Consider the following 26,459-nt stretch of genomic DNA (forward strand, 5'->3'; position numbering starts at 1 on the left):
AATCGAAGACATATCTAGGGCTTTGATCAGCCCCTAACTACTAAGGAGTTTAGTTACACATAATCTTGATTAAGAACATCAGAGAATACATGGAAGATGAAATAAGGGTGAGAAGAAGAAAACTTGATTGAAGAAGATCTTTGCCGATCGAGTTCTTTTTCCTCTCCTTTCTTTCTTCTCCTTCTCTCTCTCTTTCTTCTCTTTTTTTCTTCCCTTTCTTTCTTCTCTTTTTCTCTCTGGTTCGGCCTCTCTCTTTTTCTTCCCTTCCTTTCTTTTCTTTTTCTCTCTCGTTCTCCTCCTTCTTTTCTTCTCTTTTTCTGGTTCGGCCTCCCCTTTTCTTCCCTTCCTTTCTTTTCTTTTTCTCTCTCGTTCTCCTCCTTCTTTTCTTCTCTTTTTCTGGTTCGGCCTCCCCCTCTTGTTCGGCTGCTCTTTTCATTGAAATAGGTTAGTGAACCTATTTGTCACGTCCATCACCAATCCAACTAGGATTAGGGGTCCTAATTAAGCCCAATTATCTCCTTTTCTTTGTTTGACTTCAAAATACCTAAAAACAAATAAAGTTAATTAAAAATAGGAAAACATCACAAAATAAATAAGTAATAAGAATAATTAGCATGATAAAAGTCGCACAAATATGCGACTATCAATATAGACTTACAAATTGAAAATTTGAGCACTTACAGAGTGTAGGAAAGTTTCCATTGTCCCCCATATTGATAGAAAACGAAATCCCGCGACTACGTCGTCAAAGCTCTTAGGTTTCCCCAAATTGAACCCAGACTACCAAAATCGATTTGGGATTTGATTTTAGATGCTGGAGTACCCAAGTTTTCCTAATTATCCTATCTCTTCCTTGCTAGATTTCCATCTTTTGTTCTGTTTGATTCTCTCATCTGTATCAAAAACAAAGACTGAATGAAGGAGATGAAGAATACAATTCAAAAACAGAGACTGGATCGAAGGAGATGTGTGAGGGTTTAAAGGGAAGTCTAATTAAATGACGAAAATGCCCCTCACGTGATAAGCACATGTAGCCACTGGACGGAAAACAAAACAGAAGTTGGACGATTTGACGGTTGGGTAGCAATTCGGCTAATTTACAAAAGTTAGGGTAGGAAAATGGCAGGAAAAAAATTAGGGTAGCAAACTGACACCACAGTGAAGTTAGTGTAGCAAATTGGCTAAAAAGCCCTACCTTTATTTTTTTTTTTTTCATGCAATGCAAGAAAATGTTCTATCATGAACTATTCTATATATCTTTTTAATTGTTTTTCTCTTTTGGACGTGTTATTTTTTCACCATTTTTTTTCTTTTGAATAATTTGATCTCTATTTTGTATCTCATAACAAATTATTTCAATAAATATATATCTTCTATAATCGATATATATTAAATTTGTTTTTTTATAAAAATATTTATGCAATTTACATGTATATATATGCGTTCAACATGTATGATAATACAAAGTTTTATGTCACATGATCGATATTGATTATTATTTTTTAGCTCTTATAAACTATATGTATGCTTTAATAAAAATAAATTGGAAAACAAAAATATATAAGGAAAATAATAAAGAATAGAATCAATTATTATTGAATTGGAAAGTTTAAAGAGAATAAATATAATATTTTCTTTTGTATGATATTATCTTTAATAGTCATTGTGTATGAGGATGTATATGTCATTTAATAATTTACAATAGAGTGAGGTCTAGTGAGCAAATTTGGAGGTCCCAATAGCCGCACTCAAAAATAAAATGTCATGCTATTCACCATAATTTTTTTTCTAAAGCTAACTGACAACTTTTATTAAATAAGAATAGACTCATTAGTAGTTACATCATAAAGAAAATAAAACGTTACAAATTTAAAAGAAACAAAAGATTCTAAACGGAGAGTCATCGAATTAGGTTCATTAAAAGCTCGAACCAAATGTGTTACAGACATTGGCTAAAAAGCCATGAATCCCAGGCTGTATAGGACTAGCCCATCTCCCCAAAAAACCAGAAGCCAATGCCAAGTTTGCGACCTTGTGAGCCACATAATTAGCATTCCATTACACGTACAAAGAAAGAAGATGGGATAGCTATAAGACACAGTTTAATGTCCTCGACTATTTGCCAAACCCTGAGTTATCAGAATCACTATGTACTCTTAGCAGCCTGAACAAGCTTCAAAAGATCTGATTCCAAAATAACCGGACTAAGCTAGAACTCAGCAGCTAACTCGCAAGCCGCACGGCCTGCCGCAGGCTCCACAATCCATCGGGATGCCATATGTTCAAATTTATAACATACACCACTCACTGTTGTACCTACAGAATCTCTCGCAATCACTCCAACAACACCACACCTTGAGGCAATATCAAAAGAACCGTCTATGTTGGCTTTCAGCTAACCAGTCAGAGGGGGACTAGTACCGGCTCCTGGCATATGCTTGAGGTTGTACCGAGTGTAATAGTAGAACAAATTAAGCTCTGTCTTTTGTAAACAAGTTGACTAAGAAAACACGCATTATCAACCTAGAGCCTCTGATTCCTTTCCTTCCAAACTATCCAAAGTGCATCTAGTAGTAGCGAGAAAGCTTTCTTGGAAAGCTGTTGAGCACACACATTGAACCAATCCAACATCGATATAGAAGGAAGGGTGCCTCTAAATACCTGTCGTAGTTCCGGAAAAGACTTAACAAAGTCCTTCACAAAGCAAACAATCCTTGGTCACATGACCAATAGTCTCATCCTCTGAATTACAGAAGAAACAAATCATTCCCAACACACTCGTTTCGTCCTCAATGAGGAAGCAGTAGGGAGAATTAAATTTCTTACAAGATGAGTAAGATGTGCAGAATATTTTAAAATCTAATTTCAGGATATCAATATTTATTGATAGTTCAATTAACGCTCCAAATTTTCAATCAAATTTAGAAAAAGATCTAAAGTTTCGAACTTGTCACCAATGCACCATCTTTCATCATGTTGTAGCAGAACGCATATGTTCTTCATCAAGGTTTGGGATCCCTCCGCTCTCGGTCCAAACCCGAAGTTGTTGAGTGAGTCCCAAATTTCTTTCTCGGGCCATGTCACTCCCCCAATGATTTAGCTCCCACATTAGAAGCAATAGAAAACAAAAATAGTGACCAAAACGTGGAATATTCTGTCTCCCATAAAATCTTGTCTTCTCAATTAGTTAGGTCGTCCACTAGCTTACTTACTGCTAGTCCCTCACTCCCAAAAAGCCTTCACCAAGCTGTAAAGTACCACCACCCCTAATATTCCCAAACCCACCAACGACATGTCGTCTTTCTTCCCCCGCTATTCGCCGGAGCAGTCAAACCCGACTCTCTCTCTCAAATCCGACGACACTCTGCTTGACCGTTAATACGTGCGCCATTGCGTACCACGTAGCTCAGTTTTTTTAATTTTTAATTTTTCAATTTTAAAAAGTATTATTTTCCTAAATTCAGTAAGCACCACGCTTTAACGAACAACGCGCTCCTTCATAAAAAGCTCTGCTCTTCTCTCTTTTTCACTTTCGTCTCTCTCTATCTCTCTGGCCTCTTCTTCTTCTTCACTTTCAAAATCTCTCACTCTCCGATCTCAGCTCAACCCCATTCGATTCCAACCCCGTTAGCTCTAATTTAACGTCGCTGGATTCAATTCCTCCATCAAAGCAAGAATCTTCGCCTCTCTCTTTTTTCCCCCAATTTCAAGAAATTAGGGTTTTCAGCTATCTCATCTCCGATGGCTTCCATGGGCGCCTCCTACTGGTGCTACACGTGCAGCCGCATGATCCGGGTCCGGGTCCGGGCCCAAGACTCGATCTTTTGCCCCGACTGCGGCGCCGGGTTCATCGAAGAGATCCACACCCCGACCCGATCTCCTCTTAACCACCCATTTCCGGCCGCCGCGATGTTCATCGACACCACGCCGGTGTCGCAGAGCCCGAGGCTGCGGCGGAGCCAGAGGAGCAGCCGCGACCGATCTCCTTTCAACCCGGTCATTGTCCTCCGCGGCCCGCCTGATTCCGGAGCCCCGGCTACGGAGACCGACCCGGGGACGTTTGAGCTTTACTACGACGACGGAGCCGGGTTGGGGCTCCGGCCGCTGCCGTCGAGCATGTCGGATTTCTTGATGGGGTCGGGTTTCGACCGGTTGCTGCATCAGTTGACTCAATTGGAGAACGGCGTTGGGAGATTGGACCACCCGCCGGCGTCGAAGGCCGCGATCGAGTCGATGCCGGTGATTAAGATCGAGGACAGCCACGTCACGACGGAGTCGCACTGCGCGGTGTGTAAGGAGGCGTTTGAGCTTGATTCGGAGGCGCGTGAGATGCCCTGTAAGCACATTTACCATAATGATTGTATCTTTCCTTGGCTTTCGATTCGGAATTCGTGCCCGGTGTGTCGTCATCAGCTGCCGAGTGACGTCCGCGGCGGGGGTGGGAGCGGCAGTGGGAGGCCCTCGCTGGAGACTGCTCTGATTGGAGAGGAAGAGACTGTGGGATTGACTATATGGAGGTTGCCGGGAGGTGGATTCGCTGTGGGGAGGTTCACCGGAGGGAGAAGAGCTGCGGAGCGTGAGCTTCCGGTGGTGTACACTGAGATGGATGGTGGGTTTAACACGGCTGGCGGTGCTCCGAGGAGGATTTCCTGGCCATCGAGTGGAAGAAGGACAAGGGAGAGTGGTGGTTTTGCTAGAGCTTTTCGGAATTTCTTCTCATTTTTCGGGAGGCTTAGGAGCTCATCATCTTCAAGGTCGAGCTCAGAGTCTGGTTTAGGAAGAAGAAGTCGGAGCATTAGTGTGTTCAGTAGAGCGTCGCGAAGGCGGAATCAGGGCTGGGCTTTTGAAGAGGATGAGAACTGATGGAGGTTTAGCTTCTTTTTAAGTTTTGATCAATGCGTTTGATTGGAATTCTGCTAATGTCTGTACATTTATGGTTTCTTTGCTGTAAATAGCAATACAGGTCACTAAGACCGAAGAGTCTTTGAATTGTGACTGTTGAAGAGGTGGAAATTTTGAATTGTTAGGATTGACTTTCTGAAGATCTGGAAGGAGGAGGAGAAGTAAGCTTAAGATGTTAGAAGCTTTGTGGTGGGCGGGCGTTGTAGAAGCCTTTGTGTTGTTGCTTGTATCATTGCTAGGGTTTAAGGCCTCTCTCTTGTTGCAGACAAGCAGTGAATTAACTTAGAAGCTGATTGCTGCTTTTGGTCCATTGTTGTATTAGAATTGTTCTTATTCAATCTAAAGTGATTAATTTCTCTCTTCATGGATGCATTGTTTGATTTGAGATGCCAATCTCTCAGTTACAATGCTCTAGTGCTCTGCATCTTTGTGTCATTTGATTGTGTGATATGGCAATGTTTGACTCAAGAATCACTCACTTGTAGTGATCTAAAATGCTCTGCATCTTTGATGTTCTTTATAGGTGCATGTGAAATTGCATTTTCAACTGAGTCAAAACAAATCAATCATTCTTGGTTTATGTTCTTAGCATGTGAAATTGCATTTTCAGCCAAAACAAAACAAAGCAATGATTCTTGGAATCGAGTTTTTGCTCAATTGTTTAGCTAGGTTATTGTTGTGCATTTGGTTACGAGTTGCAAGTTCATTGATAGCCGTAAAGGATGCAGTGGTCTAGTTTGTTCCTAATATAAAGGCTGTTCCTTTTTCTTTTTTTTCCTTTACATAATTGCTTTGGTAGTGCGGGTCTGGAATAATGTGACAACAGTTTTTTCATTCACTTCAGGCAATTGGGTAATGTCATTTCAAGAATATCTTCATGCTTAAGATGAAGCAAAGGTTTCTTGCTTTTCTTCCTTTGTATCACCGCCACTCATGTCATGTCATATCAGGAATCTCTTCCTAGCTAAGATGAAGCAGCTTCATTGATATTGCTGCCCCATTTGGTTATGTCATTCAGGAAATCTTCTGGATTCTAAGATGAAGCAACAAAGTAAATAAAATTTACTGCTCTGGATCATATACTGTGGAGGATAGATTCTGAGGGTGCAGCTTGATAATTCATCAAACCGAGCACTGCTTTTTGTATAATATGTGGAAAGCTTGAACAATTTAAGGTCTACTCAACCAGCAAAACCATGTCTGGGAAACTTCAAACGTTCTAGGTTTGAACATGGTCTGAGGGTTATATTGATGCTAATGTATGTAGATTTGTTGTCCCAGCCAGCTCCTACTAGGTGCTTAGGCCCAAAGAACTGAACAAGGGTGACTAACAACTTAGCAAGTAGATGTTGACTGGATTAGGATTTGGGACCCAAGCCTTATCTTTGAAACCACAGAAATCTTTGAGTTCTGATGTGGCCTAATGACCCTATCCATTTGAAGAGAAATATCTGTAGTTGCTGAATACAAACCATAACCATGTCATTTATATTCCCAACTCAACCCCTTCCTACCCCAGAAATTGAAACAAACAGATTTCTTGTAAATGGCTTCAATGTCTTCTTCACCTCTGACTATGCTTTCTGCAGAAACACTGAAGCAACCAACATTAGTTGGTAGCCCCTTTGCAGGGTCAAGATCATGGAAGAGGACTGAGAAGAACAAGAAGCGAGCATTGACAGTAGTTGCAGTGGTGGGAGATGTATCTGCTGATAGCACACCATACTTGATTGGTGGTGCTGCTCTTGTGGCTCTGGTTGGAACTGCCTTCCCAATCCTCTTCTCCCGCAAGGACATGTAATCACATCCTGCCTTACATAATTTCATTGCTAAACATGATTCCATTTTTATGCTTCTTTGAAAATTAACTTTGGAAAGTTGAAGCTTCATGCTTGAATGTTGTATTTTCTGTTGTGTTATAGATGTCCTGAATGCGATGGGGCAGGGTTCGTTCGGAAGTCGGGGGTCACCTTGAGAGCCAATGCAGCACGGAAAGACGAGGCTCAGATTGTATGTGCTAATTGCCAAGGCCTTGGCAAGCTCAACCAAATTGACAAATCTTAGAGAGTTAGATCTCTCTTCCCCCTTTAGTCCTTTAAACATTTCCACCTCCTTACTCGTCGAAGTGTAATTTTTACATGATCGAATTTATTTCTATGCTTAAGGATCTGCCATGTCTCACTCTGATAATTATAAAGATGCAGTACTTTTCTTTGCTCGGATAGTCACGAGCTAAGAGTGTTGTTAAAGACTTAAAAGTTAACCCTGCCAACTCTACCAATTTACATCACAAGAATAATGCCACAATCTGCTATTTTGATTGTTTAGATAGTTGATAATACTATTGGAATACGAGTTGCAGTTAGGGAAGTTCTATGATTCATTAATGTATCGATATAGAAATAGAGCCAATCTACAGCTAGATCGCAGACGAACTCTTGCAAATCAATCACCATGCAGTGGCAGAGCCAGTAACAATCCTTTGAGGAATTCTGCTTTTAAACAAAATTATAGATATTCTCCAGAATTCTACCAGGACTATAGCATAGGGGCTCCTGAGCTTCCGGAGATTCGATCATCCCAGGGAAAATGCTAGTAAGAAACTGACATGTATTCGGTCATCAGTAACATGTGAGAAAACTTTGCAGTGTCTGTTCATAATAGTTTTCAAAATTTGCAGTGTTCAGGATGCCCAGTAGCTTTTACCTGGTCACTAACCGACCAATTATACTTTGCTCAATCATTCGAGGATTGAAAACAAAACAATTTTGCTTAAACATTATTCTCCCTCATTATTGAATTTACATCTAAAAATGAGCGTGAATTTTATAAATCAGTGACCAGGTGAACATGAACGTGTAAATTCTATTTTTGGAAGAAAACAAAGTTTACACCTTGGAGGCCACATTTGGTATCTAGAAATCGAAGCAAGAAACAAGTACACACAAAATATCGACCTGATTAGAAAGAGAAAGCTAAAACATTGTATTTTTGTATTTTACTCGATCCGATACATTGTATGTTTTGGTTTTTACTGGGAAGATGGATGAGACTGACGATGATCGACCAAGACTCGTCGTCTCTGACAAAAACGAGTCTGATTACAATAGGACACAGAGAGAGCCTGAAAGTCGGATCATGGAGGATTAGGTCTTTGTTTCTTTTGGTCCTCATCAAAACCCAAATCCTCATCTCCAGCGTCAAGAAACAACACACACGTGTAACGTCTTGGTTCTCCAAGGTTTTCACAGCCACATACCTATAGCAACATGCACGCTGTCACCTGCGTAAAACGTGGCTTCATAGTTTAACCTCTTCGTCCTATGAAACTTTTGTCTCCTCTGCAGCATCAGCATCATCTTTGTTTCTAAAGTTACACTGTTCTTTCTGTTTCTGGTTAATTAGAGAGAAACAGAGAGTTTTAGTCTTTCTGTGTTGGGGTGGATCAAAGAAGGAGTAGAATGAGCAGTTGGACGAAGCTGGATGAGGATCTTGGACGGGAGCGCGGGGACGAAGATTTTTTAACAGATGATGAAGAGAACCAAGCGCACACACACAACTATGAGCCTTCGAATTCGGATGCCGAAACTGAATCTGAAATAGGCAGACCTGCCTCACAAACCGAATCTCGTGATGATGACATTGCCATTAGTGCATCTGACAGTAATGCATGGCCTCAGAGCTACTGGTATGGTAACTACTGTTTCCATCAATCTGACAATAATTCTTCTTTGTGTTCATAACTTGGTTGATTTTGCTTCGAATCGCGATATTAGTAGGGAAGATTCAGTGTATGACACATATATGCATGAATTGGTAGCTAAATATTGTGAGTGGAGGGACACAAAATCATTAGGCAGTTTGGAAAGTGCATCAATGGAAGGAGCTTTAGTCCTTGGTTTTTTCTTACCGTCATCATTGGCATCGATAACTGCTTCCTTGTATATATATTGAGAGGAAATTTCAGTTTGGAGGCTTGTGCTCATCTAGGCCACACTAGGACCCTGAAGTTGTTTTATTCTCCTTCCCTAGTGAGCCTTCCGATCCTTAGCTTTCAATTTCATCAGTTTGGGTCAACTTGTAGTCTATGTTTCTGTTTGTGTTTCAATTCTTTTGGCTCTTGTGGAAGAAAGTTATGAGAGCAAAAGCATGATATAATCATACAAGAATAACGTATATAAAGTTGTATCTTAATCTTTTTGCTTGATTGAATATGTGCAGGCAGTCCATGGATATGTACACCAATGTCATGACTCCTAGTTCCCTTCCCTCCTTTATAAAACAAGGGGCGAGTTTCAGCTCCTTGCCTCCGTCCGCTAAATGGCAACCTGATAATAATTCTTCACAGCTGATCAGTAGCAGATTACTTGCCTCCGAAGCAAGTTTAGAAAAAGAAGGACTTGCGGTCTCAACTCCCCCAGCTCTCTCCGCAAGAAATTCTGTCGCTGAATTGCCACCACCGAAGGAACATAGTTGTTCATTTTCACAAGCTGTACTCAATGGTAGCCTTTCTTTTCTTCCTATTTATTTTTCCTTTGAAGTTTAAGTTATTATTGTAGCCATGTTGTGTTGTACCTTACCCTCTGCCGGACTCACGCACTCAAATAACAACACTGGAACTGCATAATCACTTGCATGTTTTATTCAAATGAGCTCATACGATACCGTTGCTATCATTTATATGCAGGAATCAATCTCTTGTGTGGGATGGGACTTCTTACCACACCATATGCAATAAAAGAAGGAGGATGGTTGAGCCTCATTGTGCTTGCATTGTTTAGTGTGATATGTTGCTATACTGGAATTTTATTAATGCGATGCTTAGAAAGCTATCCTGGACTCCGGACCTATCCAGATATTGGTCAGGCTGCTTTTGGCTATACTGGCCGTTTATTCCTATCTGTAAGTCTGATGTGCCCTTATAAAATTTGTTGGTATACATCACAAAGTGGATGATACTCTTGTTCCTCTATTTTGACGCAACACTGACACTTGGTTTTGGGCGATGCAGATAATTTTGTATCTAGAACTATATGTAAGTGAAAGAAACTCTTACTTTCTTCCATTCCTTTTGATTTGTTACTCATTTCTTTCATTATACTTGCATTTTAAGTAGAGTTGGATAACTCTGTTTGATTAGGGTGCTTGTGTGGAGTTTTTGACGTTGATGGGCGATAACATAGCAGCATTATTCCCAAACGCACACATGGCATTTGCAGGAATCCATCTTGATAGTCATGAAATTTTTGTCATCACAGCAACTCTTGTAGTTCTTCCAACTGTATGGCTTCGAAATCTCAGTTTGCTCTCTTACCTTTCAGGTTTCATATCTCGATCACTTATCTTGTCATAATTTTATTATATAGGTTGGACATCTAATTAAATCTTACAAACTACTACTTTAACGATTGTTTTCAGTTGGAGGAGTGGCTACTACGATTTTTGTGGCCATTTTAATGGTATGGGTTGGGGCTGTGAACCAAGTTGGCTTTCATCACAGAGGATCCGCCTTAAACCTTTCAGGGTTACCTGTCACAGTTGGTATATATGGTTTCTGCTACGCCGGTCATTCAGTATTCCCAAATATCTACACATCCATGAGAAATCCATCTCAATTTCCAGCAGCTCTAATGGCCAGGTAAACATATATACTAAAATCATCTCAAAACCTTATCCATTTCAGTTTGTCCGCAATTCAAATATGGGCACAAAATGGATTGCTTGCTGAAAGAAGAAAAAAAATTATGCTCAAAATCCTTAAGAAAATGTGTGATTGCTTTAGTGATCTATCTTTTCTGATGTGATGCAGTATGGCATTTTGCTTGTTCATGTATACTACGGTAGCAATATGTGGCTATCTAATGTTTGGAGACTCGATCAAGTCTCAGTTCACTCTAAACATGCCCGAAGAATTTGTTGCTTCAAAAATTGCAATCTGGACAACAGTATGATATGAGTTTTGGTTATTATTCATAAAATAGTTTCTCTAACTACATCCAAATCCAACTGGGCAATGACGTTTTCAATTACAAACTCAGGTTTTGAACACAATGACAAAGTTTGCCATCACAATAACGCCCGTGGCTCTGAGTGTAGAGGAACTCTTTCCGAAAGCTTTGATGGGATCTCATTTTGCTTGTATCCTCACAAGAACAGTGCTAGTCGCATCAACATTGGTCGTTGCATTGAGCTTTCCATTCTTTGGTTAGAATTCTACACTACAACATTATGCTTATATTCGATTGCCAAGTGCCAACCTAAAGATACTAATACATAGCAATCTGGTGCAGGTTCGGTGATGGCATTGATGGGATCCTTACTTGCAATGCTAGTGGTAAGTGACTAATTTTTTCTTAAGTGTCCACAGAAAGTTTGTAGTAAGTTACATCAATGGAACTAAATCAATATCCTTCTCTTAATGATCTTTGGCAGGCTATCATCTTCCCATGCATCTGTAATCTCATCCTACACAAAGGTAGATTAACTAACTGGCAGGTAATAGTCTATATTCGATCATCGCCTTTGAGTTATTGCTCAGAAAGCTAGCAGCTTCTGTCATAATGGAATGCCTCTTCCTCACAATGCTTCTTGTTCTTATTTTCAGATTACATCTTGCATTCTCATTATAATGGTGGGGGTGACATGCTCTATTATTGGCACATATTCATCAGTAACAAAAATAGCTAACGCAATGGAGTAAATTTGAACAGTTTCTTCTAGTTTTTTTTCTACTTGGAAATTGCTTTGATTGAGTGCCATACGGTATTGATCACAATTCAAATGAGGGATTTTTGTATACTAGCTCTCACCGGTCCTTCCTTGTTTTTGTTAACACATATGTATTCTAGGTGAAAGATCTTTTCAGTTTCAAGAACATGATACTGAAAGCACATTTTTATGAATGTGATGGAAGCTTCTTGTTTTTTTTAATTGATTATTATACAATATCGTGTCCTATGAATGAGTCAAAGTCTAATTTAAAATTTGTCACTTACAAAGGCAAGATTTACACGACTATTTAATTAAATCGTATTGTCGACACAAGTGTATTTGGTCGTTTCATCTACTAAACTTTTATGGCTCGCGAGCAAAACAGTGGAGGGTGCTATTAAGATTGAAGCAATTGGATCAATTATGTAATAACACAACACAAAAATCTTGTCCTAAAAGAGTTGAGCATAACATGTGCAACCGCCGGACCGTTAGGGTTAGAGCACTCGACATACCATTGGTTGCCTCACCACCGGCATTGGATGTGACATCACCACATGAGACCTTAACGATGCATCCAAAGAGAATAGACCACTCTTCAATTATTCAAAAAAAAAAAAAAACAACTCTTCGTATTCAAGTTAGCTGACCACAGTCCATTAATAGTCCGAAGGGTGAACTTTACTTCATTAGATCATGTTGGCATGTTGGAGCCGGCATATGCATCTTCTTCTTCTTTTTTGTTTAACATACTAACACGAATATGATCACAATTTTAGTAAGGTTTGCAAATGCAACATTTTTTTGTTGTTGAATCGAGCCTAGGGGCGGAGAAATATATTCATCATAAACTAAACTAAAGGCAAAATACCCATTTAGTATTAGTTTTAGTCTCTCATTGCTTATTTCAATAACAATTCTTTTCATGTGCGCATTTAAATATAGGGAAAATGCCCTAATGCTCAAATATTTGAAAACTAAAGCCCATTCCAATTAAAATCTTATCCTTGTGCCCATTCCAATGATTCTTGAAAAAAAGACGTTATTTCCCTGTGTTTAATTAAATCCACACAGTTTTTATCTCTTTCTTCTTCTTCTTCTTCTTTCTTCTTCTCTCTCTCTCTCTCTCTCTCTCTCCTCTCTCTCTCTCTCTCTCTCTCTCTCTCTCTCTCTCTCTCTCTCTCTCTCTCTCTCTCTCTCTCTCTCTCTCTCTCTCTCTCTCTCTCTCTCTCTCTCTCTCTCTCTCCTCCTCCCTCCTCCTCCTCCTCCTCTCGACGCTCTCTCCACACAGCACCGCTACTTCATCTCCTCCGACCACCTTCTCTTCCNGATCCACCTTCTACCTGCCTAATCACCGTCCCCGGTCGCCGTCTTCCTTCCGTCTCCTTTCCTTCTCCGTCCTGCCCTAACCTCCTTCGTCCCACCCTTCCGTCCCCGTACCGTCCCTTCGCCCTCCTACCGCCTCTCCNCCTCCTCTTCCTCCTCGTCAGCTTCCGCAACTCCGACCACCTTCTCTTCCCGATCCACCTTCTGCAGCGCCCAATCACCCGGTCCCCGGCGCCGTCGCCGTCATCTCTTCTGCCGCAACCCAACCTCTTCGTCCCACTCGCCGGCGCCGCCACCACCGCCTTCTCCCTCCTCTTCTTCCTCCTCGTCTGCTTCCGCAAAATCACCCACAACCGCACAGCCCCGGAAACCGGCTCTAAGCTGCCTCACCGCTTCTCCTACTCCCCTGGAAGGGCGTTGCTTGCCGGCGTGCGCCAGGGTCGGTGGAGGAGGCAGGTGTGCTCACCGTCGGGGAAGGTGGATGCACAGAGAAGAAATGTGGGTGCTCACCGTCGAGCCGGTTTCTCAGTTCTCTCCTCTCCGGTCAGTAACCAAAATTATTAGGGGTCAGTAACTGAAAACTAAGTGATTACTGGGTGTCAGTAACTGAAAACTAAGTGATTATTGTGTGTCAGTAACTGAAAACTAAGTGATTACTGGGTGTCAGTAACTGAAAACTAAAAGTTATTGGGGGTCAGTAACTGGTTACTGGGGGTCAGTAACTGAGTGTCAGTAACTGAGTGTCAGTAATTAATCAATAACTGGTTACTGGGGATTAGTAACTGGTTATTATGGGTCATTAACTGGTCAGTAACTGATTATTGGGGGTCAGTAACTGGTTACAGAGGAAAATCCGGTGACCGGAATCCGGCGATAGGTGACCGGAGTCCGGTGTCCGGCGGCCTGTGACCGGAGTCCGAGGTTCCGGCCAAGTCTTTTCATGTTGAAGAGGTGGGGGCAAAATAGTCTTAAAATAATATGGTTTGTTAAGACTTTAGTAAAGATTTGTGCATTTGGGCATAAAAATAGTTACCTTATATTAGAATGAACTAATGCAAAAGATTATCATTGGAATGGGAAATAAGGGGTTTGAATTAGTACTAAATGGGCATTTTCCCTTAAATATAAGGTAGCCTCTTTTGTGTCTAAATGAACAAATTTTTACTTAAACTCTTAACAAACAATAACTCCGGATGCTAAAAAAACCCTAGGAGACATGTTCTCCTCTCTGCCTCTCGCAAGAGAGTTTTCTCAGCGCTGCTCAATCTCGATTGACGGTGACTTTGTACCTTCAATTGCATGGGAAGCCTTTCCTCCTCTCTCTCGTTCAACTTGTGGTGGTGCCAGCGGGTTAGCTCGACGACATCTCCTAAACCAAGGCTCTGGCCTTAATCCTCTTAATGTAAGTGTTACTAGTGATGAGTTAACAAACCCAAATCTGTTGTTGGGTTGCCATGGCTTTGGATTGAGGGTGGGGGTCTTTGCGCACGATGGTGGAAAAGCTGATGTCAATGACCATGGATTAGGGCGATGTTGGAGGGAGAGGTGGTGGTGTAGTGGCGGCTGTGGACGTGGCTGGTATGGATGCCGGCTTATGGTCTCCGTTTCAAGGGGAGGGTACACCGGCGACATGGCTTGGTCGCGGTGGCAGCGACGGAGATGAGGAGAAAGCGGCTACTTTGGTCTCCTTCTTGGCTCCTCTAGGGTTTGGGCTGGTTTGGGCCTGGGTTGGATCAGCTAGGGTTTCTCTCTGTTGGGCGTTGGCTTTTAAGGTTGGTTGTGGGCTTTTTTCGACTGAAGCGTTTGCAGTGGAGATGGCTAGGGAGGTAGCAGAAGGGGTGAGTTCCACTTCTGCTATAGTACCTGCTTGATTTTGATCGGGAGATCAACATGAAGATAAGAATTCTGATGTTACAGTTTATTACGCTTCGGAGTTTTTAATCTTCTTATTTTTGGTTTTATCTTCGTAGAAGGTGAATGTACTTGGAGTGAGTGTTTTGGTATGTTTGTGTAAGGAGCATACTAGGATAGTTGTTCTGCATGATGGCTTTTTCTGACGGCCCTCTGGGCAAGTCATTATTGTACTGTTCGCTGAGCTTCATTAATGGATGACCTCTCTTTTAAAAAAAAACTCTTAACAAACAATATTATTTTAAGATTATTTTACCCTCACCCTTTAAACATGCATAAAGAGAGAAATGGAGGAGAGAGAAGATTTGGCTGGAACCTTACTGGACTCCGGTCATCGGAATCTCGTCGGATTTTTTTTTAAATGGCACTGGAATCCACTGGATCTTGTCAGAAGCATGCCGCATCATCGCTTAAGTTTTATTAAGGGGCAGTAATGATGAAAAATGTTTTACTGAGGGGCAATAAACTTCTATTAAGGTCTATAAAACCTTATTGAGGGGCAATAATGATGAAAAATATTTTGCTGAGGGCAATAAACTTTTACTGAGATTTTACCGGGGGCAATAAACTTATATTGAGATTTTAATGGGGATTAATAAAATTCTACTGAGGTTAATAAAACTTATTTAGAGGCAGTAATGATGAAAAATGTTTTGTTGGGGAGCAATAAAGGGTAGAGTAGATGAACAAAAGAATCCAAGTGGAGTAGATGTCCAAAAAATATATATGAGAAGAGAAGAACATAAGGCCACTTGATGCACATAAGCGAGATATGAAGAAATAAAACCCAGTTTCTGATGCACTACGAATCATTTGACAACTATCTGGGTTTACAATAGATCCATATCTCACTTACCTCACTTACTTGGATATCCATGCCTCACTTACAATAGATCCATGCCTCACTTACCACAATTACCTAGAAATCCATTTCAAAACAAATGTCCAAGCATAGGCGATAGATCTCAAGTCTGGAACGTGATAGATCTCAAGTCTGGAACGAGCGGCGACTGAGGTGATGCGCTTAAGCTTCGCCAGGCCAGAGGGGAAAAGATCGGCAAGGTAGATGTCCACTGATGTGAAGGGTGCATAACTATGCACAATCGTTGTCAAATCTGACGATTGTGATTGCCGGAACCTCGAAGCTTCAACTTGGAAGATGCCGATAGGACGATTGCCACTCCGGAAACTCAATCTAGGTCACTGGATCGCCTCCAAAAACAATGACGACGTTGATGCCGTCGACCCCGACAGCCGCACTACTCTTATGTTCGTCGCCAGCTTGGGATAGAAAATATCAAAACCCTAATGTTAGTACCAATGGATGTTCAACCTTCTGAGGCTATTGCCCCCACATGATTATAATTTCTTGAAGATGACCAAAATTAAGCAACTTAAGTACATTTTATGAGTAATTTCAACTAATTTACCCACATAAAGTTCTTAGTAAACTCTAGTAATAAAAATAGTCCACACTAAACAAAAATCCTGAGTCTGCCACCGTTATTGACCTCAAGTAAAGAAAAGAGAAACACATTTTCATATTAATCAAAATTTTGTGTTAACACTTTTTATCATTTCACATAATCGATCACCATTCACCAATATTTAGATATCCAACTTATAAGTATTTTCATATTTGTTAATGTCTTTGTCATGTGTTTATTGATGTTTTTTATGTGATTACTTTTTTTTTTTTGAGAGAATGAAATTACTTCATTGATCAATGATCATTACATTCGAATGAAATAAGCTCCTCAACAGACTAAGGAGGTACAAGTGAAAAACCTACATTAGTTCTACTCTGTATAGCCATCTGCGCTAAGGTATGCGCCACTCTATTAGAATTCCTTCTGACAAAAGACTTTATGTGATTACTTGTTCATTTACAAAAGAGGTTATTTTTCTATATGGTTGGTATTGGCCTAATTCTCTAACTTCTTGTACTTATTTTTTATCAATAAATTTTTATGGAAGAACGATGAATTAGTCCATTTTAGGCTTACCAAAAAGACAAAGTATTGTCGTTCTAATTGAGATTTGATATTTTCTTCGATACGAGTTACCTGTATATCTAGGGTCCTACGAGTGCTAATACACCTGAAAGTCTGAAATCATGGCAGTACACGATTGAGCCCCTAAAGAAATCCCCATATCTGAATTTGTCCGAAGTGCCCTTGTTTTGCAGGACAAGAAAAAGATAGGCTCTCCCTTGTATGGGGCCTTTTGGGGCACTTGCATGTAGCAATTTGGTAGCTGTCCAATTCATAGCCTCACACTCACAGACCCCCTCTTCCCGATAAGAAGAGTCATCGACTCACCAGTAGTGTCATGTGCTGTTGTAACCTTCCCTTTAAACTATGCTCTCATCTGAGCTGCAACCAACAACACCACCATACTTTGAGCACGAGGGTGCCATCATTATCGTATTCAATTCAATTCTTCCCAAAGTAAATGCAAAGGATGAAGAACAAGAACCCACAAACCCGAAATAGCCTCCCAAAAAATCTAGCGTATTTTACGCGGTAGTGAGGAAATAGGGAAATGCATACTCGAGTCAACATCGAGTATGAATCTTGTGAAACTTTCTAATCGAAACACAAGCCTTTCGGATTAGACTCATTGCCTTGGATCCTTTAAATACGTAAACACATGTCATGACCAAGGATTAAAATATCAGTATCGGTGGATATATCGGTCTTTTGAAAAAGGGAGATTTCAGATATATCGGGGAAACCCGGAAAAAAATATCGGTATTTTGGGAAGAATTTTTTTTCTGAAATATTTAATTTATTAGATTTATATATAAATATTACAAACATCAACTTCATCTACATCTAGAATGAGAATCTAGGTTGTTGATAAGAGTCATAAGACACACGCTGGTCCACAAAAGTACAATAATCATACCAAGACATATGACTCATATAATACAAATTGTAGTGTTGAATATGATAATCATATATGTCTTTAGAGTTGCTGACTGTTTCCCCTATAAGTGGATAGTAAGGATGAATCTAACTGGATGACTGATCACTGACTTCCGTGCATTGATTATAGTCATAAACATTATAGCCATATTGATTGTTGTCTTCTTGGGATTCATTTGAGATTCTAGTCCCACTACATAAACTGATAGAATCAAAACTTAGCACAACTGAAACAACATTTTGATCATCATTTGGACCTCTAGTCCTCCTTCCATACATGGTATCCTCTTGCGCTCCATACCTAGTACTTCTATAGCCATGTTCATGGGAGGCATGATTGTAATTTTCTTCAGATTAAAAATTATTCAATCCACCAACTGTAGAAGATTGTCCATATACTTATTCTCTTTCTCAAGTGTAAATATTCCTCCACTGTCCACTCATCTCTAAGTTTGATAATTGTGTAATAGATCGATCTGCATCCAGATATATCTCGAAAGGAATCATGCTCTTCTCGAGAGTCGAGACCACCACTCTTCATTGGGATACACCTCGAGGGAATTACTTCTCTTCCGGATATCATTTCAATTTTTTTACAGATATTTTTTTAATATGTCGGTGTTATATCGAAAATATCATAAATGTTGGAGATATTTCCTAAATATCGGTGATATTTGACGATATTTCCTAAATATCGGGGAAATATCGTAGATACGGTGGAAGATAAGATATTGACCCCTATAGATATATCGGTCATTCAAAAAAAGGGGACATCGAAGGATATATCGGATATATCAGATATATCATAGAGATTTTAATCCTTAGTCTTGACATCGAAAAAGATATCGGTTACTGAATTTCAATACTCTGAAACGCAATAAGATACAACTGTGGAGCTACATTCGCTACACGACGTTCCAAACCGTGTCGTTTGACTCCTCCTTATAATGGCTCTCACCGTCTTAGATCTTTCCGGAGCAGGAAACCTGAGAAAATACAAGATTCTCTGCAGAGAGACCGAGTCTTATATATCAGAGAGCATTCAAGACATTCAGACTCTTCACACTGTGTCCCTTAAATATTAGACACTCCCACATTGCACTCATTAATTCTCAAATCTCATCTTCTTCTTCTTCTTCCACATTGTGCTCCTACTATTAAACCCGCCATGAAACCTTGCATTTCCTGCAACTCCAAACCAAACCCATGTCTAAACTTCCACTATTTCCTCCTACTTCTCACTCTCACTTCCACTACACTCTGTTCGTCTCAGAGCCCAACGCTCATTTTGCCCCTCAAAACCCAGGAAATTCCATCTGGGTCCTTCCCCAAGTCCCCAAACAAGCTCCCATTTCACCACAATGTGACCCTCACCGTCTCCGTCACCGTCGGCACGCCTCCCCAGAACGTCTCCATGGTCATCGACACCGGCAGCGAGCTCTCCTGGCTAAACTGCAACAGGACCCGAAACTTTACTTTCGACCCGACCCGGTCCAGTTCCTACAAGCCCATCCCCTGCTCCTCGCCCACATGCACGACCCGGACCCGGGACCTATCCATACCCGCTTCCTGCGACTCCAACAAGCTCTGCCACGCCACGCTCACCTACGCCGACTTCTCGTCGTCGGAGGGGAACCTCGCCGCCGACGCGTTCTCCATCGGAAGCTCCTCCGGGACTTCGAGTCTGGTTTTCGGGTGCATGGACTCGATATTCGACCCGAACTCCGAAGAGGACTCCAAGAACACCGGGTTAATGGGCATGAACCGCGGGTCGCTCTCTTTCGTTTCGCAGATGGAGTTTCCGAAATTCTCGTACTGCATCTCGGAATCCGATTTCTCGGGGGTCTTGCTTCTCGGGGACGCCAATTTCTCGTGGGTCGCGCCGTTGAACTACACGCCGTTGATCCAAATCTCGACGCCGTTGCCGTACTTCGACCGCGTCGCCTACACCGTCCAGCTTGAAGGCATCAAAGTCGCGAACAAGCTACTCCCAATACCCAAGTCCGACTACGAACCCGACCATACCGGGGCGGGTCAGACCATGGTCGACTCGGGCACCCAGTTCACTTTCCTTCTCGGGCCGGTTTACACCGCGCTCCGAACCGAGTTCCTGAACCAAACCGCCCACATTCTCCGGGTCTATGAGGACCCGAACTTCGTCTTCCAAGGAGCGATGGATTTATGTTACCGGGTCGGGTTGAACCAATCCAAACTGCCTCAGCTACCTTCGGTGACCCTAATGTTTCGGGGCGCCGAGATGAAAGTAACGGGTAAACAGTTACTGTATCGGGTACGGGGCGAGGTGAGGGGGAATGATTCGCTGTGGTGCTTCACATTTGGGAACTCTGACCTTTTGGGTGTGGAGGCGTTTGTGATTGGTCATCATCATCAGCAGAACGTGTGGATGGAATTTGACCTGCATAACTCTCGGATCGGATTGGCTGAAGTGCAGTGTGATTTGGCGGGTCAGAAATTTGGGCTCACTGTATAGTGTACCTTCTCCCGGACCCGGTCCAGACCAGAGAGGTGGAGCTAAGGACCAAGGTAGTTACAGTGGTCCTAACTATATCATCGTCATTATTTTGTGGGCCCATGCATCTTGGGTTGGTTAGATATGTGGACGTTTTGAGCATAGTAGATCATTTGGTGTTTAAGTAGATTAGTAGATTAGATTTAGAATATGAGTGTTGCAAAAATTTATTTATTTTGCCAATTTATGTGTAGTGAGAGCTGAGTTTTGTGATATACTATAGAATTATTTAAATAAACAGTTAAATGTATTAACGGTTTATTTATATAATTCTTTTGTATGCTAGGTTTGTGAGATTTTACTTGCAAGTTATTTATAGATGGATATTTTCTATCATTATTTTCAGGCCCGGATTTTATAGGAGTCCTAATAACCCATTGACTCAGGGCCCAAAGATTTTAGGAGCCCAGAAGAAAAAGGAAAAATAAAGCTCATTTTATGATAAATATAGTTAAATAATTAATGGAAATGACAATTAATGTCACAACTCCACTTATAAACAAAATTAAAGGAAGATAACGGTAATGACTGTAATTAAGGGGCCAAAACAAGAGAATATCAAACATGTTCTTATCATAATTAGTGTTAAAATTTTAATTTAATTTCTACTTGAAATTGTACCCAAAACAAAATAAGGTAAGTTTTTTTGAAAAAAAGAAAAAGAAAAGGTAAGAGCTTAAAATAGGTTTCATAATGTAAATAGAATTCCTAAAATATAATCATCAGAACATTTTGGATATGATGTTCTATAATTAGATTTTGAGTTCATAGTTTCAGTTTCTAAAATATCTTTATATATATATATTTAAAAAATTTAGAATTAAACTATAATTTAAGGGCCCAGCTTTGAAATTTCGACTCAAGCCTCAAGATCTCAGATCTGGTGAAGTGTGTCGTATGTGCACTCAGTATTACTGTATTAGGAACTTAGTCTTATGCCTAATTTCTATGCAAATCAATTTCATAGTTTTAGGCTTATTTATTTTCTAAATAAGTGAGTAATTATATATGGAGTGGTGCTAGCATACCACATCCTCTAATTTGCTTTTGATAACAAAGGAAATGTACGTATCCATGTCGTTTCAACATTTAAAATTAAAATAAAATGATCTTTATTATTTAAAAAAAAGAAGATCTGAAGCGCATTATCTGAATTGTGGTTGTGGTTGTCTATGACTATGTTCACTCAACTCATTTTTGTTAAAACTCGTGGTATTGCTTAGAGAAGTTGAGATACTACTTTGAGGAACTGGGTCAATTTCAGCATTGAGTTTGGTTGGCATTTTAATAGGAAATGACTAGTGAGCAACCAACATGATCAATGGTTGGCAGCGTAAAAGAACTTCATTATTGGTACTTGGCCGGTTTCACAACTTGGTATGTTTTTCCGACCACCGTTGGTCCATCACCACCTAAATCCGTGAGGTCTTGCAGCCACTATCATTTTCTATGAGTATCTTAAGGTGAAGAACTATATACCGGTCTATTACAACTACATAATAGTAACAGAGAATGAAGAATTGAAAGAGTTGAATCTAATATAATGTTACTTTAAATTTACCAATATGTAAAATATGTTAAACAACAACGAGTGCAATAGATCTCCATAACTGAACCATAAAAGTTTGACAAATGAACTAGGATCCGAAGTGCTTGCCGCTTAATAGTGGTACTCGGGTTTTAAAGTTGCACACTATAAGAACGTCTATCACAAGTAACACAGTCTATCACGAGTAACACAACTCGAAGCCAATGAAGATGTTGTCATGTATTTTTGATTTAACGGTCGTACGACATCATTTGATTCCTTTCAATCTCAAGTTTGATGATAGAAAAAGAGTTTCAGAACTGAATGTTGATTGATCTGCTATATAGGGAAGTTGCTTTCCAAATAATGTTGGCAAATTAGACATTGTAGAAGTAGATCAAGTTCCATTAACATCAAAGCTGTTAAAATTGAACGAATGATAGCTAACACACATAACAATATGGTGTAACATCTTCCTTCATTTTCCTTGATTAACAAGTTTAACGGTAGGAGGTTGAAGGCTACCAGGCAACCGTGCCCATATATAGTCCAATATTCTTTCTTCACACTCAATAAGACATAAACACCCATGCACTGTATATGAAGCTGTGAATGCTTTCACCTGTATGAAAGGGGCAGTTCAGGAAATTCCAAGCCATACCGTTAGAGAAACAAATTAGTTTATATAATCTGGCTTGATCAGCACTCTAAAGTAAAGCCTGACCAGCAGCTCTAGTCTGGTTTCAAACATTTAATTGTTTGCTGAAGACATAGATTTACTCATACCAATCACCTAATTAACACATGCATTCTAAGCCTGCTCTTCTTGATCAACCTATAAAATGCTTCATCAATCTGCTCTTTTCTCATCCAACAACTCCAGTTCAGCAATCTAGCTAATTGAGATCAGAGAAAGAAAACATGGGTTCTAGTCATCCTGCATCACCAGCATTGTCAATGGCTACGGTTTTCTTTTCAGTTTGCGCGTTCTTTTGTGTACTGCCGGAGCTAGCAGTGGGAAAGCATGCAGGGGTTACCAGGCACTACAAGTTCAATGTGTGTGTGTACTCCATCCATTTCATATACGATATGGTGAAATAGATTGAAAGGTCTATTTGGTAACATTTTTAGTTGATTGTTTTGTGCAGATCATGTCTCAAAGTGTGACAAGACTTTGTAAAACGAAGAGCATTATAACTGTGAATGGGCAGTTTCCAGGGCCTAGAATCGTAGCAAGGGAAGGCGACAGGCTAGTGATCAAGGTGGTCAATCATGTTCAGAACAATGTCACACTTCACTGGTAGGTGTTAGCTTGATATACATTTTTAGCTCATTCTCATCGATTGAGTTTTCACCTCCAATGCTAAGTATCGGTTTACATTTTGATGACAGGCATGGAATTAGGCAATTAAGGAGTGGATGGGCAGATGGACCTTCATATATAACTCAATGCCCAATTCAGACAGGGCAGAGTTATGTGTATAACTTCACCATCACTGGCCAGAGAGGCACATTGTGGTGGCATGCCCACATCTCTTGGCTTAGGGCAACCCTCTATGGACCTATTGTCATTCTCCCTAAAAAACATGTGCCTTACCCATTCCCCCAACCCTTCAAAGAAGTCCCCATCATATTCGGTAAGTAGTTCAATATTCCATTCTTAATTTGAATAAAAAAAAAAAAAAAAACCCAACTACATTAAGAATGTAAGATCAGCAAGTAATTGATAATGAAACTTGTTTCGAACTTGCAGGAGAATGGTGGAAAGCAGACACAGAAACAGTGATCAACCAAGCCATACAAACAGGGTCAGGACCAAATGTCTCTGATGCCTACACTATTAATGGTCTTCCAGGGCCTTTGTATAACTGCTCAGCCAAAGGTAATGACCTGTAATCACTATAAAAACCGAAAAGTGTAACATTTGCTTCATCACATCAGTGGTTTTAACTTTTAACATTGTTCAGTTTGAAATTAGAGGAGTTTATATTGGAAAATAAGATCACCATGTACATTTTTTCAATTCACAGATACATACAAGCTCAAGGTGAAGCCGGGGAAGACCTATCTGCTTCGTTTGATCAACGCCGCACTAAACAATGAGCTGTTCTTCAGCATTGCTAATCACACTTTCACTGTGGTTGAAGCCGATGCAGTGTATGTGAAGCCTTTTAGTACCAAAGTTGTTCTCATCACACCAGGACAGACCACCAATGTCATTTTGAGGACCAAACCCAAGTCCCCAAATGCCACATTTGTCATGGCAGCTAGGCCTTATGTCTCCGGCCCAGCTGCCTTTGACAACACTACCACCTCAGGTCTACTCGAATATGAAACTTCTGTCTCAAGCAACCACAACAAAAACAAGAACAAGAGGAAGAAGAAGCTGCTTCTTCTCACACCAGTGCTTCCAAAGCTCAATGACACAATGTTTTCAATGAACTACAACAAGAAAATCCGCAGCTTGGCCAATCCCAAATTCCCATCTGCAAATGTCCCGAAAACCGTGGACAAAAACTTCTTCTTCACAGTTGGTCTGGGACTAAGTCCATGCTCAAAGAACCAAAACTGCCCAGGCCCAAACAACACCAGGGTCGCGGCGGCAATCAACAATGTGTCATTTGTGCAACCTAGTACTGCCCTTCTTCAAGCACACTTCTTCAACAAAACGAAGGGTGTGTACACCACAGATTTCCCAGCCAACCCATTAGTCAAATTCAACTACACAGGTACTCCACCAAGCAACATTGCTGTGAGCACTGGGACTAAGGTTGTGGTTCTGCCATTCAATACTAGAGTGGAGCTTGTTCTGCAAGACACTAGCATTATTGGAGCAGAGAGCCACCCACTTCACCTCCATGGATTCAATTTCTTCGTGGTGGGGTTTGGATTTGGAAATTTCGATCCAAAAAATGACCCGAAGAAGTACAACCTTGTTGATCCTGCTGAGAGGAACACTATTGGTGTGCCCTCTGGTGGGTGGGTTGCCCTACGCTTCCTCGCCGATAATCCAGGTAATTACTTATATGCCAAGCAACTGATATTTTCTTGTCCGACATGTTATGTTGTTAGATATTAGTCCAGCATTTCTCGAACATAATGTTTTAGCATTCTGATGTAGTTTCTTTCTTTCTCTTTGGTGATGCAATAGGCGTTTGGTTTATGCACTGCCACCTTGAAGTGCACACCAGCTGGGGATTGAAGATGGCGTGGGTTGTCATGGACGGAAAGGGGCGCCACCAAAAGCTGCCTCCACCTCCCTCAGATCTTCCCAAATGTTAAGATCACAATTTGCTCATAGATTTTGTTTGGTTTTGTTTTCATTTCACATTGTTTTGTCTTGTTGTTCCTCAAAATACATAGGGTTGTGACTAGAAAGGCTTCCATGGCTTTCTTAGGCCAAGATAGTTTGTTGTTCCAGTGATGTTTCCCATCCTGTGAAAGAACTGGGTGGGAGTTTTGACTTGTAATATGCCAGTGATTCTTGCACTGAATGAAATATATAGAATACCTGTTTTTGACAAGTACTGTCTATACAACTCTGATTTAATGACATTTATTCTCATATTCATAACAAAAGCTTGACTCTCGTCTAATTAACTTCCTTCCATTAACATAAAAAGAAGTTCATCATAAAGTGGTAAGTACTTCTCAAACTTTTCTGAACTATTTACAACCATGATGATTCTCGGCAGGATTTGGCTCAGTTTGTATGGCAACAACATTTCAACATTCCAAGTCCACTCTTGATAATAGAGTCAGTCAATTTCCCCAATATGATGAGCAAGGTTCTAAAACTCGCTACTCGGTAGTCGGTCGGCCGGCCGGTGAGTAGCGAGTAGAGGAGTACTCGGCCGAGTACTCGGGGAGTACTCGGATTCTAATTTCTGGATTTTTTAATTATTTTTAAAACATATAATCTAATATATAATGTCTAAAATAATAAAAATAGTCCATAAAATATTACAATATTTAAGAGATAATAATAGTCTAAAAAATAAAAACAACCATTAGTCCATTACAATAACATAAGTAATAAAAGCAAACCAAATTCAATTCTTGCAAACAATCCCAAGCATATGTAACTATGCCTCAAATTCTTCTTCTCCATATCCATCTTGTACTCCCTCCGAATCCGACTCAAAATCAAAACTCAAGTCATCTATTTCCTCTTCATCATCGGATATAAAATCATCCTCATCAAGTTCCCTAATTTCTTGGATTCTAGGACCTCTCCTAGGCTCTAAGCCACCATCCACTCCCGATTCCTCTCCAACCCTTTCACTAGGAAGATCCGAAACAACATCATCATCACCACCATCAACAATCCATCCTTGTGAGAGGAGGCGGACTGGGCGAGAGGAGGCGGACTGGGCGAGAGAAGAGGGCGGGGAGGGCGAGCCGGCGAGGTGAGGGAGAGCGACTGGGCGACTGAGAGCGACTGGAGCGAGAGATGAGCGACTGAGCCTCTGGAGCGAGAGACTAGAGACAAATCGAGTTATTAGGGTTTCAAAACGACGTCGTTTGCCTCTTTTTTTTTTTTTTTCGGCTGACCGAGTTGGACCCGAGTTGGACCGAGTACTCGGCCGATTTTCTGCTGGCCGACTAGAGGCACTGAGTA

General features: G+C 40.7%; 5 protein-coding genes across 5 annotated transcripts; all 5 read left to right on the forward strand.

Moving 5' to 3' along the window:
* Nucleotides 1–3,558: 3,558 nt before the first annotated feature.
* Nucleotides 3,559–5,258, forward strand: LOC101297851 (E3 ubiquitin-protein ligase RING1-like). Its single transcript, XM_004302705.1, has one exon. The coding sequence runs from the start codon at nt 3,742–3,744 to the stop codon at nt 4,861–4,863; it is 1,122 nt and encodes a 373-aa protein (XP_004302753.1). The 5' UTR covers nt 3,559–3,741; the 3' UTR covers nt 4,864–5,258.
* A 1,140-nt stretch (nt 5,259–6,398) lies between these two features.
* LOC101305773 lies at nt 6,399–7,148 on the forward strand. Its single transcript, XM_004302732.1, has 2 exons — nt 6,399–6,699; nt 6,825–7,148. Exons 1-2 carry the CDS (start codon nt 6,449–6,451, stop codon nt 6,964–6,966), a joined length of 393 nt encoding a protein of 130 aa, XP_004302780.1. The 5' UTR covers nt 6,399–6,448; the 3' UTR covers nt 6,967–7,148.
* A 1,215-nt stretch (nt 7,149–8,363) lies between these two features.
* LOC101312078 (vacuolar amino acid transporter 1-like) lies at nt 8,364–14,810 on the forward strand. Its single transcript, XM_004305147.1, has 12 exons — nt 8,364–8,590; nt 9,124–9,404; nt 9,590–9,804; nt 9,914–9,937; nt 10,043–10,223; nt 10,321–10,540; nt 10,712–10,847; nt 10,941–11,106; nt 11,193–11,236; nt 11,335–11,397; nt 11,507–11,590; nt 14,466–14,810. The coding sequence occupies exons 1-12, from the start codon at nt 8,364–8,366 to the stop codon at nt 14,808–14,810; spliced, it is 1,986 nt and encodes a 661-aa protein (XP_004305195.1).
* Nucleotides 14,811–18,915: 4,105 nt separating this feature from the next.
* On the forward strand, nt 18,916–20,422 carry LOC101302669 (aspartic proteinase PCS1-like). Its single transcript, XM_004302721.1, has one exon. It carries the CDS (start codon nt 18,949–18,951, stop codon nt 20,269–20,271), a length of 1,323 nt encoding a protein of 440 aa, XP_004302769.1. The 5' UTR covers nt 18,916–18,948; the 3' UTR covers nt 20,272–20,422.
* Nucleotides 20,423–22,695: 2,273 nt separating this feature from the next.
* LOC101291063 (laccase-17-like) lies at nt 22,696–25,360 on the forward strand. The gene is made up of 6 exons (XM_004302682.1): nt 22,696–22,894; nt 22,987–23,138; nt 23,231–23,475; nt 23,592–23,720; nt 23,869–24,852; nt 24,990–25,360. Exons 1-6 carry the CDS (start codon nt 22,760–22,762, stop codon nt 25,118–25,120), a joined length of 1,776 nt encoding a protein of 591 aa, XP_004302730.1. The 5' UTR covers nt 22,696–22,759; the 3' UTR covers nt 25,121–25,360.
* The last annotated feature ends 1,099 nt before the right edge of the window (nt 25,361–26,459 follow it).

The sequence above is a fragment of the Fragaria vesca genome, linkage group LG6 (assembly GCF_000184155.1).
Source record: "Fragaria vesca subsp. vesca linkage group LG6, FraVesHawaii_1.0, whole genome shotgun sequence".
Classification (NCBI taxonomy): Eukaryota; Viridiplantae; Streptophyta; class Magnoliopsida; order Rosales; family Rosaceae; genus Fragaria; species Fragaria vesca.

Excerpts from the sequence above, each read along its gene's own strand:
- LOC101302669 (XM_004302721.1), top strand. The coding sequence starts at position 18,949 with ATGAAACCTTGCATTTCCTGCAACTCCAAACCAAACCCATGTCTAAAC.
- LOC101297851 (XM_004302705.1), top strand. The coding sequence starts at position 3,742 with ATGGCTTCCATGGGCGCCTCCTACTGGTGCTACACGTGCAGCCGCATG.
- LOC101312078 (XM_004305147.1), top strand. The coding sequence starts at position 8,364 with ATGAGCAGTTGGACGAAGCTGGATGAGGATCTTGGACGGGAGCGCGGG. Across the intron at positions 10,848-10,940 it reads AAATTGCAATCTGGACAACA|GTTTTGAACACAATGACAAA; the intron begins GTATGATATGAG and ends TTACAAACTCAG. Across the intron at positions 11,591-14,465 it reads CAGTAACAAAAATAGCTAAC|GGCGATGTTGGAGGGAGAGG; the intron begins GCAATGGAGTAA and ends ACCATGGATTAG.
- LOC101291063 (XM_004302682.1), top strand. The coding sequence starts at position 22,760 with ATGGGTTCTAGTCATCCTGCATCACCAGCATTGTCAATGGCTACGGTT. Across the intron at positions 22,895-22,986 it reads CCAGGCACTACAAGTTCAAT|ATCATGTCTCAAAGTGTGAC; the intron begins GTGTGTGTGTAC and ends TGTTTTGTGCAG. Across the intron at positions 23,139-23,230 it reads AACAATGTCACACTTCACTG|GCATGGAATTAGGCAATTAA; the intron begins GTAGGTGTTAGC and ends TTTTGATGACAG.
- LOC101305773 (XM_004302732.1), top strand. The coding sequence starts at position 6,449 with ATGGCTTCAATGTCTTCTTCACCTCTGACTATGCTTTCTGCAGAAACA. Across the intron at positions 6,700-6,824 it reads CTCTTCTCCCGCAAGGACAT|ATGTCCTGAATGCGATGGGG; the intron begins GTAATCACATCC and ends GTTGTGTTATAG.